Source organism: Eufriesea mexicana, unplaced genomic scaffold (assembly GCF_001483705.2).
Source record: "Eufriesea mexicana isolate 0111107269 unplaced genomic scaffold, ASM148370v2 scaffold50, whole genome shotgun sequence".
NCBI classification, from domain to species: domain Eukaryota; kingdom Metazoa; phylum Arthropoda; class Insecta; order Hymenoptera; family Apidae; genus Eufriesea; species Eufriesea mexicana.
Genome location: NW_016908250.1, coordinates 832,770 through 855,000, shown reverse-complemented (window position 1 = coordinate 855,000; position 22,231 = coordinate 832,770). Strand labels below are relative to the sequence as shown.

The 22,231-nt window shown below is 31.5% G+C and overlaps 1 protein-coding gene across 1 annotated transcript in view; it reads right to left on the bottom strand.

The window, feature by feature from the left end:
- LOC108554849 (protein rhomboid-like) overlaps positions 1-22,231 on the bottom strand; it is a 317,454-nt gene that overhangs the window by 40,755 nt on the left and 254,468 nt on the right. The window contains 1 exon segment of the mRNA XM_017910257.1: positions 19,546-19,688. Coding sequence (XP_017765746.1) covers positions 19,546-19,688 — 143 coding nt within the window.

Genomic DNA, 22,231 nt, shown 5'->3' with positions numbered 1-22,231 from the left:
CGTTTAAAAAGAGTTTATGAGTCGAATAGAAACATTGAACTATATCCACAATATTTTTCGAAAATAAAATGCAATTTATGTTTATTTTTCTATGTAATTAATTATAAACAAAATAAAATTCTATTTATTAAATGAAAATTAAGAATACTTTTGTGTATGTAAATATAGATGTATAAATAATTAGTGAAAAATTAATATCAAGAGGCGCTTTTATTACTGCAACATTTTATTGCAGTATAGTAGGTTTAATTACACATTACGTATGAAAATGTTAGAATGAATTTCATTGTACATCGTCACAAATCATATGAGAAACGTTTAAACATATTTAAAGGTGAATAAGTAGAAAATATTGTCAAGCATTCGCTCTCAAAAACATACAAATATTCAATTTGTTACGGAATGAAAATTAGTTATTGATAACATTTTATCCAAATATTTCATACATTTGACATTTACTAACTTTTTTGATACTCGAATAATACACATGTTTTGTATATAAAGACTGACGTAAAAAATATCAACGTAAATGTTATACAAAAAATAAAAAAATAGTTTAAATCTTTTCTAATAACACAAATAATATACGATAAATATATAATCATTATCATATACTGAACTATAAATTTGATTTCTTTCGAAACTTGAAATTAAAAGTCAGAAAATTAATTATTAGTATATTATTTTCAAATTTTCTACAAACATAAAAATTTTATTTTATCTCTAGCGTACATAATATCGTCTTCACTGTTAACAAACTCGTTATTGCAATATCTACTATAGTATAATGTAAAAAAATATTTATGACAATTTCGCCAAAAAATTAAAATGAAGCATAAATAAATAAATAAAATATTTCCACATATACACGAACTAATATCGGCTTAATATTCAAATATTATTTTTACCATTTTTGTTAACAAAGCATTTTCCGCAACGCGTTAAAATGCTATAAATACATTCTTGGTATATTAATTGGAAAAAACAGTAACTTGAATGTAATAATTTTTTTATCTAGAAACTTCTTATTTTTCAATCACATTCGTTCCTTATTTATTTTTAAATTTTATGACCGACTATAACTCCTAAATAAGAGATAACCTTTAAGGTTAATAGGCAGTTAAGAGATTTGTTATCGCGTGACAAACGAAAAACTAAACACTAGGTATAGTTTCTAGTTTGTTGAACTATTTTTACCCGCCCCCTTATTAATTGCCTAATTCAAATTACGCGTTGGTCTTTTCTCAGAATATAGTATGAACTTGTAATATTCAAATAACTAATTTTAAGACCCATTATCGATTCTTCATTCTTCTTAGTTAATGTTGTAATTCTTTTGTAATTCTTTTTCCACAACATATATTACATAATTTTTTCATTTCAAGAAACGAAGCTGTTTGTTTACTTTGTATTTCCCATCGCATTATTAATTTTTACTTTTTATCTCTTCGTAGTTGTGCTTACAGCGTTGATGCCCCTTTTCATTTATTTTCGATTATGTTTTTTGACGAAAAATATTCCGACATGGCAATACCATTATTTCATACAAGCAAATACAGAGAAACGAAAAAAGGAGTCCAGAAAAGAATAGCATGTTAACGGTCTTCAGAATGATCGCCTGAGTTAGGTACCTAACTGCTAGAAGATAACGCTTATATATATCGCTGACGGCGATTGGTCGACGGGTGCCGAAGAAATACCCGTCAAATAAAGACCTCTGAGAAATAAAGTCTTCTGAATTATCCACCACATCCCCTCATCTGTTTTCGGCTATAAGTGTATACACTACCAGAAAATGGAATAATCGTGATTCCTATCGTAGAACTTCAGCACGTCACCTTCACGGCATAGTATATTGTTGGAACCCGGATTTCAATACACAACACGGGTTCTAACAACAAGGCTACGTTGGAAAAATACAAATCGGCGGAGAGGAAAAAAACAAAACAGAAATTGAAACTGGAACTGACTGAACTGACTACTGAACTGAAAATTGTACTGAAACTGTCTTTTCGCAAATTTTGTGGGCGCTTATATAAGGGGACGGGGGGCGGGGGGTGAAGACGACCATTGGCCCTTAATGAAAGTAGGAATAAGTCAATTGTTTTTGAACTCTGAAATTGGTCTGCGTTTATCAGCCAGGTCTTTCTAATGACTAAGGGCCAACGAATCGTTAGTCATTCAACAATATCTTGTTAACGCATCAGATCAATAGAGTACCTTGATGCAATACTAAAATTTCAATCACGATTGTCCCCTGAACAAAGGAACAACGCAAAATCTACCAGTGTTCAAAATTTCAACTAAACACTGCGTGACACCGATCTACAACTAGAATACACACAACAGACATCATTTTTATTTACACGATCGAAAAACAGAAATTCATAGCCATCAGAAAACATACGCAACGCAGAGGCCTCTCGCGAAAAATTGGTGCATAACATATACACGCGCATACGCAACGGCGAAAGCGAAAGCGTTGAAATCCCGAATCGTGCACATTTTGTTACCAACACCTTTCTCGCAAACCCCACGATCGAATCCAATCTATGATTCTGAATTATTTCTATTACGGGCCGTCTGGTTCCATGTAAAATGCAATTCTCTCGCAGTCTGCTCATGCAAAGTCCCCGCATGAAAATTTCCCATAGCCGAGGGAACAAGCAAAAGTTTCCGTTTCCACGTGACGCGACGGCAGGGTCGCAGGTATTAAGGGTGAAGCCTTCTTTTCTGCATTTATGCGACATTAGACGAGTTTCCCATAATGGTTGCGCTCGTCGGGCATGCATAATGTCGGCATCGGCCGCCGCGGCGGTGCTATGACGAAAGAACCGCGTGCACCATTCGGCGGACTAGCAAGATGGACGTCGTTATTTAAATCGAGTCGATGTTATCCCTTCAGGACTGCCCTCTCTTTCGATTCTTTTCCCCTGAAAGTCCTCCGATGATCATCGAAAACAAGAGAGGATGAGTCGTGGATCGTGGAAGCTGCGGACACTTCTGCTGGAAATGAATTTTCCCCGAGAAATTTATTTATTCACCGACGTCTGGCCACTGTTTTCGACTCCCAATTGCATTTTTATAAGAGAAACAGCGCCGATTGAGAAGACCGAAAACGCGCGCAAAGATGCCGGAAATTGTATTTCAATTTTTATGGGAAATTGGAAAGGCGAGTTTACATCGACATTGTGAAAATTCTTCTGACTCCTGTATCTAACATTTGCGACCTTCTTTCGTTTCCAATTTGTTTCATTCAAAAATTTTTGTCTTGGATCTTCATGCTATGATACATACCTCAGTTTTTATTCATTGTTTCATTATAATGCTTTCGTATATTTTCTTTTTAATATCGAATATTTTGATAAAATAAAGTATGGCGTATGAATGTTAATAAAAGAACCTAGTATGTAAAGATAGGACTAAACGATGCGTTATCGGTATTTATCGATTACGATTACCATACGCTACCATTACGATTATGTACTTTCTTTAATAATTATTATTGATCATTATTCGATAAATAAATTAGAACCAAGCATTCTAAAAATTTATCCAAAAATTTGTATAGTTAACATTAATTTGTTAATTTATAACTCTATAATAATTTGGATTTTAAATCAATCTTAAATAACTGTCTAGTGATTGTTCCTAACGTATAACATCATATCCTTCCTTATAAATGAATATGCATTTACTAATGCTCGCAATTGAATATTTGAAAAAATAACAATTAATAATTACTACAAATGTGTAGACATCTTGATAACAATGTTGAAAATCCAATAGGGGGTCAAGATGTGCTCGAAAAGGATTTCGAATAAAAAATACGGTGGATCAAGAAAATCACAAAGAAGATATTGCGAATCAAGTCGAGAAGCCATATTATTATCGATATAAGCCTATTTGGATTTTATTACATTACGAATAGGTTTACAAAATCTCCGAAAACCTTCACGTATCTCTTGGCTAAGGATCACGAATCGTTTCTATTCGCGAACGTGGCACGGAAACATCCTTTCGACGATACTTGTTCTCCTATTTTCGCGAACTCCGCGATACCATTGTCTGATCTCCAACGGTGTGCCGTGTTCACTTCCTGCAATTACCGCGATTGTCTCGATTTTTCTCGGCTTCAACGTTTCTCACGGCTTCCCCCATGTATCTCCCTGACGTAGGTCGCGAAACACCGACGCTCAGTGTCGAGATACGGCACTGAAAGGCAGGAGACACTTTTCGCATTAATAACAAGCACGATAAACTCTGTCTTCCGCAGCACTATGCGAGAGAGTGGGATTTTCGATTTCTTCACTGGCGAATGTTTCCGTTCGTTGGTCGAAATGTTCAACATAATTCGAGAATAGTTTCTAAGACGTTGTACGAGTCAGAGATCGCACGAGGTTCAGCATTTTTACCATTTTCCGAGAACTTGGGGTAGTCTGGAAGTTTGTCGGGGATGGATGAGATTACTTCCGGGATATGAGTTTGTTTTGGCGGAAGCAGCGCTTGATCTCTTTCGCTCTCGATGGTCTCTACTGACGACATATATGTAAATAGCTTATTAAATAAAACATGCGAGTTTTAATTGAAATTAGTTTTTCATCGTAATTTTTGTTCCAATCAATTGCTTAACTTAATTATACTAAATTATACATTACAAGTAAAAATTGGAGAAAACGAAATGCAATATAATTGAAAGAATCATTAAACGAATTAAATATGAATAGAAAAAGTTTGCTAAAGCGAAAATGTAACAATTTATTGTATTACGAAATAAATTGTTACACGTGTGAGCATGTTAATGTTAAATAATAAAATATGTTATTTTTGTTAGTGGTGGATGAAATTTAATAACAATAAGAACAATTTATTTAATTTAAAAAATTGGGTTGAAATATAATTACTTTATCACTATCACATGCTCACACGTCTTTCCTCTATTAATACTCAATTGCAACTAACATATTCCAAATCTTTTTTCTTTCTTCTTTCATACATTACATTAATATACACAATTCACACACACCTCAATCATTACACGTATACTCATTTATCATAATAACCTGAATTCATTAGATATTTCCATCCCATGCATACTTGTTCCACTCATTCCAATACATATATGTTTAAAAATCTATGTAACCATTACCACAATTTTAGACCTCGGATATATAATAGGCTATTTTTTTAAATAATTATATATAAAACTAAACAGTTAACACATTATCATTGTTAAATAAATCCTTCAAATGTTAATTACATTTAATACATATACATATATAATTAAGAATATCTTTACATAAGTCATATAAGACATACATCAAATCTATTCTTTGCTATGGTTACATTCTAAGTATAAGTTTAAGATAAATTAATTACAAGGTATATTCATTTTCCAAGCTGATTCATCTTTGCAAATCTATTATTAATTTCTTACATATTATCTCTCGTTATCTGCCTTAATGATGAGTCTCGTACAGTTTCTTTTTCCTTATCGACATCATTTATTGTCCAAGGTCTATCCTGTTCGTATATCAACGTGAAAAATGAAGAAAGAAAATAAGAAGAAGGAAAAAAGAAATAATAGAAGTAAAGCATAAGAAAGTTAAAAACAAGAAATTCTTTCTAAGAGTTTCAGAAATCAACAGAAATTTCAAGCATTAAACTTAGCAAATCAATAGATAACTAATTCTATACAAAATTTGTTTGTATAATGCGATATACTGTAATACTGACTAAAATTATTCACTGTCAGTGAAATTTTTGATGTAAGGAAAAAATACAAAATTAAAATATAGACTTGTAAGATGTGGAAAATTTGCCACGCGGTGATGATACTTCGATCGACGATGCAAAAATTAGTAAAAAAATATAATTTAAATAAATACTTTAATAAAAAAAATTAATATTTATATCTATACGATATTTAATATCATATTATCATTGTTATTTTGATAATGTATTATAAAACAGACTAATGCACCATAGAGCACATTTAAATAGCTTTATTTTTAACTAAACACCAACTAACAAGATATAAGATGAAATAAAATCTCGTTGCAACGTCGCAATTAAATGGTATAAAATTGATTAATTCTCATTTGAGAGAAACTTCTATGTTCACTACCCGACCATAAATATATTAAACATACTGTAACGAAACAAATTTTTCAGTCACTATTATACAAGCTACAAAATAACTAACGCAGATAATAGAAGAATCCAAGTAAAAAAAGATGGCTACAAAGTAAAATTGGTGATTCAAAAGTATCCACTACCATAAAGACATACAACACATTACAAAAGAACCTCGCGTCTCACTATGTTCGGACAATACAAAGCATTTCCAACAACAGTCATCGTAGCAAAAATTTAAAAACACGTCATACAGAATAAACCACAGAAACCCAGTTATCTCTGTTTTCATAACGAAAATTCGTTTTTGCTTGTATCATTCACATACCATCTGTATAGAAGTCACGTTAACGTTAAAATACTTTAAATATGTAATCATATGTGTCTTATTCTACCACTGAAATGTTGAATCCTGTTTAAATAACATATTCTTCCACTATAACTCTAACAGAATTTAATACACTTTCTCCTTCGATTTATAAAGTATACCCGGTGATCAAATATGCCGAAAGAATTTCTAAAAAACATATAGCACATTTCTTTCACGTAAAACTGATCGTGTGCATAAAATGTTCCTTCGAAAGTACATATATTACATATTCTGTAAGCGTGACCCACTATAGCATCGTTCGCAGTAATAAAAAACACCTTGAAAACCACGGGACGCTATTCGCATTAATAACGAGAAACGTTTGATAACACTTCGAGAAGAGGAGAAGAATCGAGCAGAGAACAGAGATAAGGGAACGTTCGGTAACCTACCGCAAGGGAACGCTATCTTTCCGTGTTATTGTCGAATTTTACCTAACGAATAGACATTTGCATCGAATCCTATGGAATTTCCTCCATGCCACTAATCGAAAATAATTTCTACCTTTATTTAATGCATTTACGATAGAAGTAACATCCTTCTGCCTTATTGGGTTGGCCATGAAATTCCGGCATTTCAAGTATAACACGGTAATAATTTCCTTCGAAAGGAAAAAGTTTTTATTAAACAATATATCAAACGCTTTGATCTATAATAGATAATTCCAATTAAGAATATTCCAAACGAAGGGCATTGGTTCGTACTATAGAAAAGACATTATCCATGCCAAAAAAGCGCCGGATATTTATGGGCCAAGCTAAAAAGAAGAGAATTGTATCGAAGATATTGTATAGAATCTAGCACGGAGGAAACACACGATATGCTTACAGATAAAAATTTCTTATCGAAGCTCATTAATGTTTCATGCAATCGTACAATGGTACTTGAACTGCTATCGCGGAAGTTGAATCGTAAAGAAATTGTAAGTTTTTCTCGGTTAAACTCTCGATCGTCCGCATGCACCTTCTGCTTCTTAATTACACTTCATTTTATTTTCCGGATATTATCGCGAGTTAGAATCGCTCCGAAACTTCTACGCTCATTTCTACTCAAAACTTCTTGTCCGTGTGTTCTAGACCAACTTTCGAGCAACGTGATACGTATTCCTACTCCGGCGAGTTTGATTTTACACTTTTTCAAACGTGCCTACAATTGCAACTTCGTGAAACTTTGATAAATGCACGGTGTTCCCTTTTCTTTTGGCAGCTAAGTCGATCGACGTTCACTCATGTTGCGATTTTTCGCGGAAGTCACGAATAATTCTCTGATTTATACGCTTTTGGTTTACTAATAGTAAGTAGGTACAGTTCCCAAGAAATTTGCGTAAAACGTGAATTAGGATGGATGTCTTTAAACGGAAAATTGAAAAACAGGTTTCTAAATTTCATTTCTATATCACACAAAATGTGTAATTTATTATTGAACGTGTCATATTGTATATGTATTTGCATTATTCGTAAAATTTTTATCGGAAAAATTTAATAAAAATGTGTGTTAATAAAATTTTATAAATTATTATATTCGTGAAATTTTAAAACGACATATATTATTATGAGAGAATAAAACGATAAAACATTCAGAAACAATTACTCGACAGCAATACTTCAAAAAAAGACACGCAATTCAAACAACCAAAAAAGAAAAAGAAATAACATTTTTTTTATTATAAGTTAATTATGAAATTTTTTCCAAGGCACGTGTCAAAAAATAGATATTCCAATTTAGATTCTCAAGACATAAATCGATAACAGCAAATCTTTACTTCTTATCCTGTCTCCATAGCAATAAAAAAACAATAAACTGTAAATTAACAAGGATATAGCATCGCTCGTAATTTTATTATTATTTATACGTATAATATCAAACTCACCGTTATCTATTAGCCCACAATTCTCTGACTTGAATCCCATGAAAGATTGAAATCACAATTAGATCCAAAATCTATCAGAAAATCTAAATCTTCAATTTTCCCTACTATTTCAAAAACATTTATAAAACTAAACGTTTCAAAGATTAAAAATAGCAAAATTCGATTTTTCTCCAAAATAAATCGCTCTCCTTATTTCGAGAAATCAGAATATCTGTAAGGATCGGCTATCAGTGCCACATCCACGAGGACTCGTTGAAAGTTGCGACTGGGAGAGTGAGAGACGGATCGCCCAGGAGGTTCATCGAGGAAGAGAGATATATATTTTCGCATTAATAACTAGGATATCGCAATATTCTCGACAACAAGGAAGGTGGTTTTTGAGAAGAGCGATGGCAGGCGGCGACGGCGAGAAGTAACAAAGAGATGGAAGAAAGGGAGCTCGCGAGGAGGAAGGCACCGACGGTCTATGGGAAAACGTCGGGTCACTCTTATCGCCGTTTCCATACGCACGTAGGGAAAATGGTCGCCTTATCTGGCGTTTCCATGAATAATTTAGAGAGCTTCGCTGTTGAAAACTTCTCTGCCGGCCTTCTCGTTCTATCGCTCCGACCCTTCTCGTGCGTTACCCTCGCGCGAGAGAACTATCGTTGAGCTGAAAAGAGAACATGGAAAAAGGTACCGGCTAGAACCAGCACGGCGTACCGGGATCGGGAAAGGGACATGGAAAGCTGTTTCCAACGAAGATAGGGTTCAAATTTCATTTTATTCTTGGTCCTGTGTATTAGCGACTCGTGAGCAAACGTTTGTATAATTATCTCCATAAACGAGCATTTAAGTTATGTATATTAATGAACATTACGCGGCTAAATATACTCCGGGCACAGACTGTTTCGTTTAAATCTTCTACAAGAAAGCGTTATTTAAGATTTGTCACTTTAAACATACTCGAGACGTTTATGGTATGCAATAATTGGCAGTAGAAATAAAAGATTTTAACGATAGAACAGTTTATATGCTTAGATGCAGTGTTGCTAAGATAAACAAGTTATTCGTTATTTACGTATAATAAATAAAACGAAATTATTCGCTACTTTTTTATTTGTCAATCAAATTTTCGAATAAAAATATGTTTCTATTTCTGGAGATATAGGTAAATGTATTACATAAATACCATGGCAATTTAATATATTTTTATTCGTATGGGTCACAATACGATAAACGAGATTATAATATTTTTATTACAGTTTGTACATATAATTGAAATAATTATATGTAATAATGTAATAAACTAGATATAATAGCAGTGTAATAAGAATAAGCGAAACTTGTAACACGTATTGTTATACGCGTTGTGATTGAGGATAAAATAATAATAGATACGAAATGAACAACTGGATATAATGGTAAGTAATAATACTTATGTAGAAAAATTAATTAGATTTAATAATTAACTTGATTTTTAAAAATTTGCTTCTAATACTACTCGCTTTTCCAAAAAGTTACCCGAAATTCTATGGGATTTGGAAACATTCATTATTTCCAAATATTAAGATGACGAATACAAAATAACGAATAATTAGAATAAAAATAATTCGAATAATAAATAATCAATTAACAATTAATTATTTATTCGTTAATATTATTCAAATAAAATTTTATTGGAATAATGATAAAAAATGCTCGTTGTTAAATATAATTTATGGGATTTCAACGCGACATTAATTTTTTATCGACAAATAATTTTCTGGTAATTTTTATTACTATAATCCTACAATACTGTCAACCGAGTACAAACGAATTTTTCGTTTGAAAATTTATTAAGTTAGCTATTATACCTAAAAGTCATGACTACTACTGCAATCAACACCTTGCATGTATATTAGAAATGTATAACGATCTAAACTATTGACCATAAAATGTAGTATAAATCGATTTCTAATGCGATTCCTTCAATCGAGAAAAATATCCCAGAATGCTCTAATTATTCTAAATTTATACGGTATATTTATTACGCGCAATCTTTTTACAGAATATATAGAATACTCGAGACATTACTAGCCAGCATTTTCCTTGTAATTATAGATAACGTAGAAGAATACAGGATGAAAATGTTTTATTCCTTCTCATGTTAAACATAATAATATACGTCAAACTTTTATATTCGTAATGGAACTTTTTTAATATGATAGAATTTCAAATATTTTTTGTATAACGTATAAAAACTCATCTTAAAACAGATTCAACATCGTACCGTTATTGCATTTGTATTTACCGATATCATTTATCGGTAAAACTATATTGCATACTTAATAAAGTTTCCTCGTACATAAATACAAACGCAGATATGAAACCGTTCAGTTTCACAATTTTATAAGTCAATGCAATTATCATGTCTAACTATCACAAGCGAAACTTACTTTTCGCATTGAAATCGATAAATTCCAATTTTTGATCGTCAACAAGAGACTCTGATAATAACGTTTATGTTTATTTTATGCAGATCTCGGTTCATTTAAGTATTTTGCTAGGAAGACAAACTGATTTTCATTTGGCCGCATTCCCTCCGGATATTGTTCCTCGTGCTTCAATTTATTGCGTTTCTTATTTTGATTAAATGCATACACACGCAAACGCAATAAATGCATACGATACCTGCCTTCTTTTCTATCGAATAGCTATATCTCACGACATAATTTTATCATACGATTTTCGAAATCAGACTGAAGTCAGAAACGTCTTGAATCATTAATAACAAAAATGAACACTCTGCCGTTTAACCCTCTGCACTCGACGACTTTTTGGCTAGAGAAGAGTAGAAATTCAAAGATACTCTACTAAAAAACTGATGATACTTTTTTGAGCAGTAAATGAAGAATTGTATAATAATAGAATTGTAGAATTATTTTACTTCGATACCTCGCACACTGTTACATTACATTAAATTTGATATATTAATTAATATCGATGTTCCCAATTTTATGAAATGGTGATTGAAGGTCACCTCTCGAATGCAAAGGGTTAATAACCAAAAATTAGTTACACCAAACGAACCATGTAGTTCTATCAGCAAGAAATATCGATAAATAGAATGACATGAAATATTCAAATTGTATCTTTCATTCTTAAGTTTGTCTGACGTTAAAATTTAATATACCACATTGGATAAATTTATCAGAAGACAAGCTTTCATATAACGTAAAAATGAAAGAAGACATTAAGGTCATTTAAAAAATTCAAAGTTCGTTAGTTTATTTTTCCGAAAATTATAGCAAATATGGAAGATTGACATATATTAGTATATTACACGTAAAAAACAACGAAACTTTTCTTTTCTTCGTTTCTCCAATATTCAGTGGGTAAAGGAAGTAGTGGCACGCTATGTTACAAGAAAATTCATCTAATCAGAAGAGTCTGATTTAAATTTTTTAATTTTGATAAAACTTTGTGAACTTTGAGACATTATTTGACTCTTAAAAAAAAATTTCCAGCGCATAAAAAAAGATTGCTTTATGTAGAACTCATTATGCTCTACACGTGCACGAACTTTCATTACAATCACAACATTCTGGTTAGATGAATTTCCTTGTAACGTAGTGTCCTAATACTTTTTTTACCCACTGCATCTAGAACTTAAAGGAAAAATAGTGTTTAACGATGTAAACACTCGAAAAACTAAAAAATGTTCTAAGACAATGGTCTTGTTTTTATTTAAAAAATACGAGACATGTAAATAAATATCTTTGTAAAATTTTGTCAAAAATAGCGTAGATTTCATAAAACTGCAACGCTTTAAAGGTATGCATGCATGTTTATTTCATTCTCTTGAAAAATGCCTGGAAACCGAAAAGGACAGAAGAAACAACCTGTCCGTTAATATTATATATAATAAAATATATAATAAATTATATATAATAAAATATATATAATAAAATATATAAGTATTAAGATACACGCGATTTCGCGGAGATCATCATATCTGCAATAAAAAATAACTTTAAATGCTACAGTTACATTTTCAAAAATTTAATTTTGATATTTTGCTTCTGAATTAGTGATAGTGCACGTTTTGACATCAAAGACTTAATTACCCATTGATCATTTATGAAATTTTATATTCCTTCTCCGGATAATATATACAGTGAAAATTTGATAAATGTATTCTAAGATTATTATACCATTCACGCGCCATTTTTTTATCTGCTACTCTCAAAGTTGATCTACCTTATTTTTATATCTTCACGTCTATCTCCAAAAACAATTATAGTAAATTTACCCGATGTACATAACCATCGAAAACTGAAAATCATAAAGTACTATAATCAGAAATATAATGTGACATTAACTGCTTGCAATTATAGTATTATATATTACTGCACAGAATACATATAATGAACAAGCAGAAAGAACAAATGTGAAAGCTGCTTCGGAAATTGCTAAATTACAATCAAAGAAACGTACGTAATCACTCGATTCGATAAAATCAAACGAATTAATTTTAACGCGAATTCATTACGCTGCATATAAATTATTTCGTACAAAAGTCACACGCGCTCGCAAGCTTGGAAGTCGATTTAACATGGATAATCCCCTTTTTGTCATAAATGATCACGAAAGCGTATGAAGTATCCGTTCGTAAAAGAAAGGACAGGAACAGGTTCCGTTCGATAAGTGGCAAAATAATCCTGACGTTGGCGCGCATCGACGTCGCGCAGCATGCCGTTAGGTTTGCCGAGCTTAAAACACTATAATTTTCTGCTTCGCGTTGCCGCTATTATTTATAACGTCCAATACGCGCACGCGTGTCTGTAAGCGAGCGGAGCTACGCTATAAATTCATAATGTAACCGAATAAATTTCGCCAACCATCGACGTTTCCAGGGCCACTGGGCACGTGGTGGTCGGGCAAAGAGGAAACGGAGGCAGGAAGATAGAGTCGCGAGGAGGAAGAAGAAAGAAGGAAGGTCGGAAGGGACTGTGTCCTTTGGAAAAATAACCAGGGAAAGCTGGAAGAAAGCGTATTTTTAATCGTGGGAGCAGGCGCGTGCCGGAACATTTACGTAATTCTGTTCGATTCGTGGAACGATGGTTGAATTCGATTCGTGTCGGCCGGTGAGAGATTACAACGTGATTCGCCGCCGCTGGGAGGGGGTGGAAATTAGCGTCAAGGATTAACGCGAGAATTGCATCGGGCGTATTCACGGTGAAGGGCGGCCAATTGAGAAAAGTGGTCAGCAAAATGTCCAATTTGTCACACGTGACACTTTTCTTCCCGCGCGCTATCTGAATTTCAAACGTTCGCCCTTCTTTCTATCAAATATGTTGCCCGAGATATCGTTGTGGGATATCATACGAAGAATTATGTCACGTTGTCGAGTGTAATCGTTCCTTGCCCAGATACCGATATTATGTCTCTTCGTTAGGTCGCTGCTAGCTTCGTGACGATTAGATTAGAAATATATTTATGCCCGTTCTGTTGGAAAATTCGAGAAAAATATTTGTTTCTTTACTTATTTACCCTATACGGGAATTAGGTAAATCAAAGATACGCAATTTTTAAATTTAAGGCTATAACGAGAATAAAGCAATTGAATTCACACAGACAAATTTCAGTATTTTGGGAACCATCGAGATAAAATTTCTGCATTTTCTTTTGTCGAATGCAGCTCAGGCCCAGAGGGTATATCCTGATAGTGTCTTGTTAAGGATCTCAACATGATAGCTAAGGATTGCTTAAACGAGCGCAATGGTATAGTTTGATGGGAAAAAATAATGAGCAGGTAAACCTTATTTATATTGATAATCATACGATTGTAACCACTATGGTAATCAAATACAGTCTTGTGCATGAACATGAAAGAATTCTCGGAATATTAGACGAAATGTAGAAACATTTAAGGGAAAATTTTTCTAAGGTAACAGGATAGTTTACGAGACCACTGGACACTTTACACACGAAAAAGATATCGTACGCTTTTCTCTTATATTAAGAACTAGTTAAATCCAAATAGCATAATAAAAGTTTATAATTTATGTTGACAATATAAATTACATATCAATATTTGATATTCGATGTAAAAAAGGGACATGATAAGTTTTGTTTTGTTCGACAAGATGAGTCACTTAACTTTACATTTAACTCTAGCAGCTTGGAATTACTCATAAACCGCTGGTTACACGAAAAAATGTTCAGAGAACAGTCATCTCATATCGAGGGTAGCATGTAACACAATAATTAATTCTAGTTATTCCGCTTTTCTATCATTTGATTATGAGATATGAAAGCGTATTTAATACGAAGAAGAGGGTTGCTAAGGTATATGGATTAAAAATTCAATAATATAGTTACATGGTATAGCTTCAAAAAGACTCAAGATGACCTTCACATTTCGATAAAAAAAAAAAGAAAATGAACAAAAACTAATTATGTTGTAGGTATGCTTCGATGCCAAATGACTTTGGTTTAAAACATTTTTTCGCATAATAAACAATTCATAAGTATAGTAGGAACCCACTATACAAGGCGATTGTAAAAACAGTCAGGCATGAAACAAAACAATGACCAACAGTAATACGATTACACTCTCTATCAATTTTCGATTATCAAATTCGAAGCTATAGTCCTGAATGCAGCAATATCGATCAGTGTCGATCTTTAGGAATTTCATCTACAACCTCGCTATACATAAAATGAGTAAAGATATAAAATAAATTTAAATAGAAGAATCTAATGATTCACTGCGTATTGTATCATATGTTTTGGTAAAAAATTAGGATAATTTGATTTTAGTCATTTACTTCCTTGGTGTCCGAGTATACTATTAAAATAAACAAAATGTATCGCTTTGATTTTGCCACAAAAATAGAAACAATTGTAGCATTATGGCACGAATACAATGCAATGCTAAAACACTTTCCATAAACGAATATTTTTCTTAAAAGGAAAGTCATAACTTGCAATAAATAACGATTTCAGTCAGTACAAAGGTTTCATTTGTCAAAGAAACATAACCGGAGATTTAAATGATCCTGAAACGCGAATTTTCCGCGACATTTTTAACAAATGCGACGTGAATTTCAATTTCCGCATTTTCCAATAATCGACGTGAGAAATTTCATTTCGCAGTCAAACGTAACGAATATCCATTTAATATTAAAAATAGTAGCGTCATGATGAAGCAGACACTAATGAAACTCGATCGTATATTACGATGTCATTAATTTTATCATTTTATTTTACCGTACGCCAAACAACATCGCTAGTATGTTGCTTTTTAATCGGTATTACAAAGGATCTCGATTAATATCAACGTAATTAAGGTTGACGAACGATAATACGTATTTTAATATTTTAACTCGTTCTCTAAAAAAAAACGGATGGTAATTTCCGATATAATATATAAATAAAAATATAAATAGGTCAAATAAAAATGTTAATAATTAAATGTAAATAAAAAATGCAGGATTTTAATATTTAAATATAAATATAATATGCGGAATATTAATAATTAAATGCAGAAAAAGTACGCAGCGATAAATACGAATTTAAAAGTTCTTCGGACAATAGTTTGAGAACGAAGTTCAACGAAAAATTAAAATTTGCAAAATTTGAAAAACGTCTTTTTCTTATAGATAAAATTTTATTATAGCACTTAAAAAGGAATTACAAAATGTAATAATTTTATTATAGCATTATAATAATTTTATTATAGCATTTTAAAAGGAATTACAAAAATGCGCTCGTTACGTATAGAATAAATTTTCGTCGAAATCTGATTCTAAAATGATGTGTGCAGTGGTCAGGATAAAAATAGAGAAAACCAATACGCATACATTAGTTTGATTTCAGACTATGAAAGAAGTAAAAATATTTGCATTCTGGAAGTATTAAACATAGGTCGAATAGTAGAGTGAATTTTCTTCTGTCCAGCATTTTTCATTCGGTAAATTTTTTTAACGGCACTATATAATCGCATATTCTCCTCTACAGATGTGAAAACAGTACTATAATCGTTGTCATTCATTTAACATATTTTATACTACACGTACATTTCGACATTTTACAAGATTATCGTGTAACTTGTTTTATCTAAGTAGCGTTTTGCGAATTTTGTAATAAAGAAACGCATGTATATTCAGCAATGGATCGTAGCAGATATACTCCTACAGAGATAAGAAATCCAATGATTACGTGACCAGAATTCAACACTCCGTGAAATTGTAAATCAGTTAAATACTTCTATTCATGCCTGTCACCCAGTTTCGAAATATATTGAACAGAACGATAAATTTTGTAGTACCATATGAACTCTTAAACCAGGAAGAAAAATTTCATACACCGAACGCTAAATCCATTAACTTTCTAAGTAAAAGTAATCATTTAAGTATAACAGTCGACAAATGTAATTACGTTTTATTTCACAACAATATGGAAATTAATATTCGCATCCTTTGACAATTTATAGATTAACCATATTTAAATGGTTTAAAATGACCGTTTTTAAACTTTTGATTAAAAATTTCACATTCAACGATGCCACTTTGGTCAATTCAGTTTGCGAATTTTCTTCTAATGTACATATAATGAATATTTTAATTTTTCTCTTATTTTATTTTTCACGAGGTTCTTTTCTCACGTGTTCATCCACTGGTCATTTGACCGGTCGTGGTAATTACAGTGTTAATGAATACGATCTAAAGGAAATCATTTATCAGCAAGAAAAGGAAAAAGTAAAATGTTCGTCAAAAAAGATTACACTTCGTTAGAGAATGTATCAACTGAATTCAAGAGTAATGAGATCATGTCATTTTTACCGATGAACGAAAATTTAATTTCTTTAGCTCAGGTGTCAGTTCTTCGGACAGATGTTACACATCGTGTGGACGAAAAGCTTAATGAAAAATTAATGGAACGAATCGACGAAGCTTTATTACCATGGTTACGAAAATGGATACCAATAATCTTGGTCTAATAAACCCGATTTATAAACGGAATTATGAGTCAATCCATTTACATTGACACATTCAATGTACGATAACTTTCATTCGTTAATAACAACCCATCAAGTGATCAGACATTTCAAGCAGATAATGTCACGTGAAGCAGTTTTTGATTGATTCTAATGCTAATGTAATGACGTAACTGCCATAATCGCTTGATTTAAATCCTATTGAAGCATTGTGAAATGATATAGAAAGACCAGTTAAACGATGGAAAAATCGTGGATTACAATTTTTGTCAAACGTTGAATACGTTTAACCGATTTCATGTTTCGTAAATATAGTGAAATAATAGGAAAGATAAACCGATTAAATAACTAAATAAATTGTACTATTTTGTTAAACATCGATATACATGTATTTCTTAATTACGTCTATTTTATTATTCAGTTTAAAATAGGAATGTTTAAATATATTTAATTATACGTTGAAAATATAAGAAAAAATATAAACATGGCGATAGAATTACAATGTAATCAGATGAATAATAAGTAGATATTTATGTATATGTTCGTCACTGTATATTTGTAAATATAACATTCAATGCCCATGGTAAAGCAACATTTTACTTTGAATGCATTTATGTTATTTCAAATACTTTGTTAAAAGTAAATTATATTAGTACACAAATTATAAGAACTGTACATAATTTCATGCAATAATTCTACCATAAATTTAAGAAAAACGGGTAAATAATTTCGCATTTATATTAACTTTCTCCATAAATCTTAATTTTTTAATTTATTTACAGCGTTATAATAAAAATACGAGATATAAAGAAAACTTATACATTTATTTTTATATGCTAAACCGTTTTCCAATCACCTATATAAGTAATATTCAAATTTATCCATCGCCCCATAATCTATACTTCTGTTATAGTCTTCGGATAAATCTTCTAAAAATATTTAATAATTATTTTTGCTTCAAAATAAAATAGTGACATTTGTAACGAAAGCTGATAAAACATTCCACGCTTCATTAGTATTTCGGGTTTAAAATGCACAGGTAGGTATACTGTCTCATTAAAAAATTAAAATTTATTAGACTTACCACAAGTTTGTGTCGAAAATAAGAAAGCAATTCTAATTACAAATCGCATATATTTAATTCCGTAATATTACAAATTTGATGTTTGGACAAATTGAAAAATAAATTATGAAAAAATTGCAAGCTCAACTTAAAAATTCAATATTCCACTACTTTATAAAAATGGTTTTACGTTGTAATATAAACAGATACAAAAGATATAAGTGATAAATTTCTTTCTTTTAGATTACTTACTTACACCACTTGTCTAATTACCTGCGCAATGGTTTGTTATCTAACTGACACCCACTTCATACACAGTATTGTCTATTTAAACATCTATGTGTACTCCCGAACTCGAGTCACTTATTCTAAGAGCTAGAGTTCCACGAATCGACCGCTGTTATCTATCGTGAATACATTGAGAGATAAATTGAGAAACAAGGTATGCGAATGAGATGCAATAATATACCGTTTATCAGTTCTATTTTCTATCTTACAGAGTTCATATCTAAACACGGTACTTTTAACAAACTTACAATTTGTTAATCAATTACAAATATAGTATTTCTTTTTTAGTATTATTTCGACCTTGTAAATCTCAATAATTCAATTAGAGTAATTATAGAACAATAAAATAAAAGATATGAAATCATTATCTTTCTTGATTTATTAATAGTTGAGTTAGACGATACGGATCACAAACAAGGTCAAGATTGTGGTAGTGGTTGTCATAGAATGTTTGGTATAAATGTGAGGAATGTTTGGCATAAGTGTGAGGAATGTTTGTGTGTGACGAGTATGACAGAGAATCGTGAAAAACAATTAAGGGGTGAATGACAGTCATCAGAAATAGACGTGTGTGAGAGAGAATCCTGAATAGATTATATCGCAGTGAGAAGCGAATTTATTTTATGTGATTTAATTATAATTTATGTTATGTTGTTATACTGTTCAATAAATATTGTTATCAGTTCATCCATTTACTCACAAAGATTTGTTTCGGGACAGCAAGTACAGGAGGTAATGGAGGTAACTCGTACTTATTTAAACGGACAGAACTGTTGTCACATTTTAAATGAAGAAAAAGAGAGAAAAGAAAAAGGAGAAATTATTCTGATTTTCGATATTTGAATGGTACTTACCCAGCATGAAGGAACATGTAGAACGCAAACCTCCAGAGCTCGAGACGTTTGTCTGGTCTATAAATGAAAACACTGTCGATTGGTACCGGCCCCGAAGGATTTACTTCTCCCATCGCCACCGTATAATATGTGAAGAAACCCAGCTGTAAACACAAATTAAGGAAAACTATTAATAAATATCAATGATTTCATCTTTCGAATAATAATAATAATAATAACGATTTGTTTGCTTCTTTTAGAGCTTTTTAATCTCATTTCAAAAATATAAATCTAATCTTTTCGGCTTGCTATGAGCAAGCGTTGAGTACTATAGAACGAACAAAATATAATAAGATATGAAGTATTCGACAGAATAATTGTAAAAAAAATTATAAATAACTGCGTTCACATTTTAATACGTCTGCATACGTTATCGCGAAAATATCGTAAAGAATAAAATATCACAGTGATTATAGAAAAGATTGACGATATTTAGTAGTAGTATTGGACATTTATTATAAAATAGATTGCAGGCTTTTAGTAAAGTGTTACATAACAAAAAATAAACAAACCAAGACTGAACTTCATTAGAAACAATGAATTTCGGAAATAACAACAAAATATACCGTTCATAGATTGCACGCTATTTTTGAAATTAAATATCGCCAGAAATAAATATCCTGCAAGAAGATTCTACAGCTTTCGTGATACGCTTTAATAACGACTCCTGTGTCTGAAACGTAACTCTCTGCTGAACGTCTCTGAAAGGAAATCTCTGTAACATGATTTATCATTTCATGACCGAGACGTTTTACAACAGCATGCAACATTTAGTTCCGTGATATTTCGTCAAGCTTTTACGTAACTTGCAATAAAGAAGATAAGTCGAAAAATAAATGTCAAGTACGAAGAATACTTCTTCCAGCTATATCCGTTATCAGTATATGATCTTATTGTTGCTTATCAAACTAGCTGTCCTTTGAAAGTATTACTTATGGGGCATCCTTTAAGGCAAAACGTCGTCGTCCATTTTCCACTGCAAGATGTATATTCCTAGTCCTCGACGGAAGAGATTCTTCCCATAAAAGGATATTGCAGGAATACAGAGTTCGCGATCGACCATTGCATTATACAAACTGCGGCCCACTTCGTAACGATGTACCGTCGATATTGTAAGGAAATGCTACAATAGGGCGGTCACCTGGCGTGTCCTGCGTATCACAAAAAAGTATTACGCACACACACCGTATTTTTCACATATTTATCGCGTGCTTCGAGAGTTTTATCGAAATTAAAATCTCGATTCCTATGTATAATATAAGTTTATTTGGTTGTAAACTCGGTTATGTTATCGTTTCCCAAGAGATATTGTGGCAAGGGATTGATATTGTGTAAAGAGATTGAACATGAAAAGGGAAGAGGGATAGATTCAATATCTTTCGTAATAAATCTAACAGAGACCATCGGTTAAACTAAAATTCAATATTAAGTGGAAGATTCGTGTGTTACACGTACTAACAAGGTTCAATTACTACACGATAACGCAATAGCTTAATACTTTGCACTCTGTGAACTTTTGGATAATGCTATCTAAGAACTCCAGTTCAGAACTATGAAATACTATAAAAACGTTTTAGCATCATAAATTTAATTTTGAAAAAAGAAAAGAAATTCTAAATTTCTGTTTAATGAAAAATTAAATTTATACAATTCTTATCCTTACAGTAATAAATCGGAAAGAATGAAAATATGAAATAATTTTAGTTTACAATAATTGATTCTATAAATACTCTGATAAATAGAATTCATAATTATAATTACTGGTTCCAGTATGATTAGAATGTGGAAATTAAATATGAGAGACCGATTATAATTTAATACCCTCAAAATAATTTAATATTAATGAAATTAGTGACCAAAATTATATTTGAAAATATAATATGGAAATCACAATACGAAATTGAAATATAATGCAAATTCTTAATTATAAGCAAAAAATGATAAAAATTATAAAACATACCTAACTGAGTGTTCGTCATATTAAAAATTATATGTTCATTGGTGTATGTAAAACATCATTTATTTCGAATAATATCTGATTTGGATATTTTGCAACTCATATCGAGTTTACAAAATCCGAAATTTCACCACATTTCCGCTGTTTCTATAAACAACCTTTAAATTCGAATCACCCTCTGACCAACGGTACAATTCAATATATTATTAACTTTTAATAGTTCCACTATATTCTTTGTCCAAAAAGTATCTATTTCTAACATTCGTTAGTATCATTTCTATTTCAAAACAATCAATAGAATCTTTTTGCAATCTTGCGGTACAAAAATTTGCAAATAATAAATCATATGAAACGGAACCATCGAAAAATATACAGGAAACAATCTATTTTCACCTCTATCCCTATCTATCCACACAGAGAGTAAAAAATGGTTTATGAAACACGTATAATACTGGAGTAAAATGTGTAATTAACCAATTGGAGTTATGAAGATTAGACAAATATATTTAATATTTGTCTTTCAAAATTAACCAAAATTCGACCAACCTCGCCCCAAAGACAAATAGAAAAAGGAAACAAAAGGGACAAATAGAAAAATTTCTTTGTGACAATTTTTCACCAGTCCTCGTTAATTATATTCAACTTTTCATACGGTAATCTACGTTTGCAATGAATCATAAATCGACACGA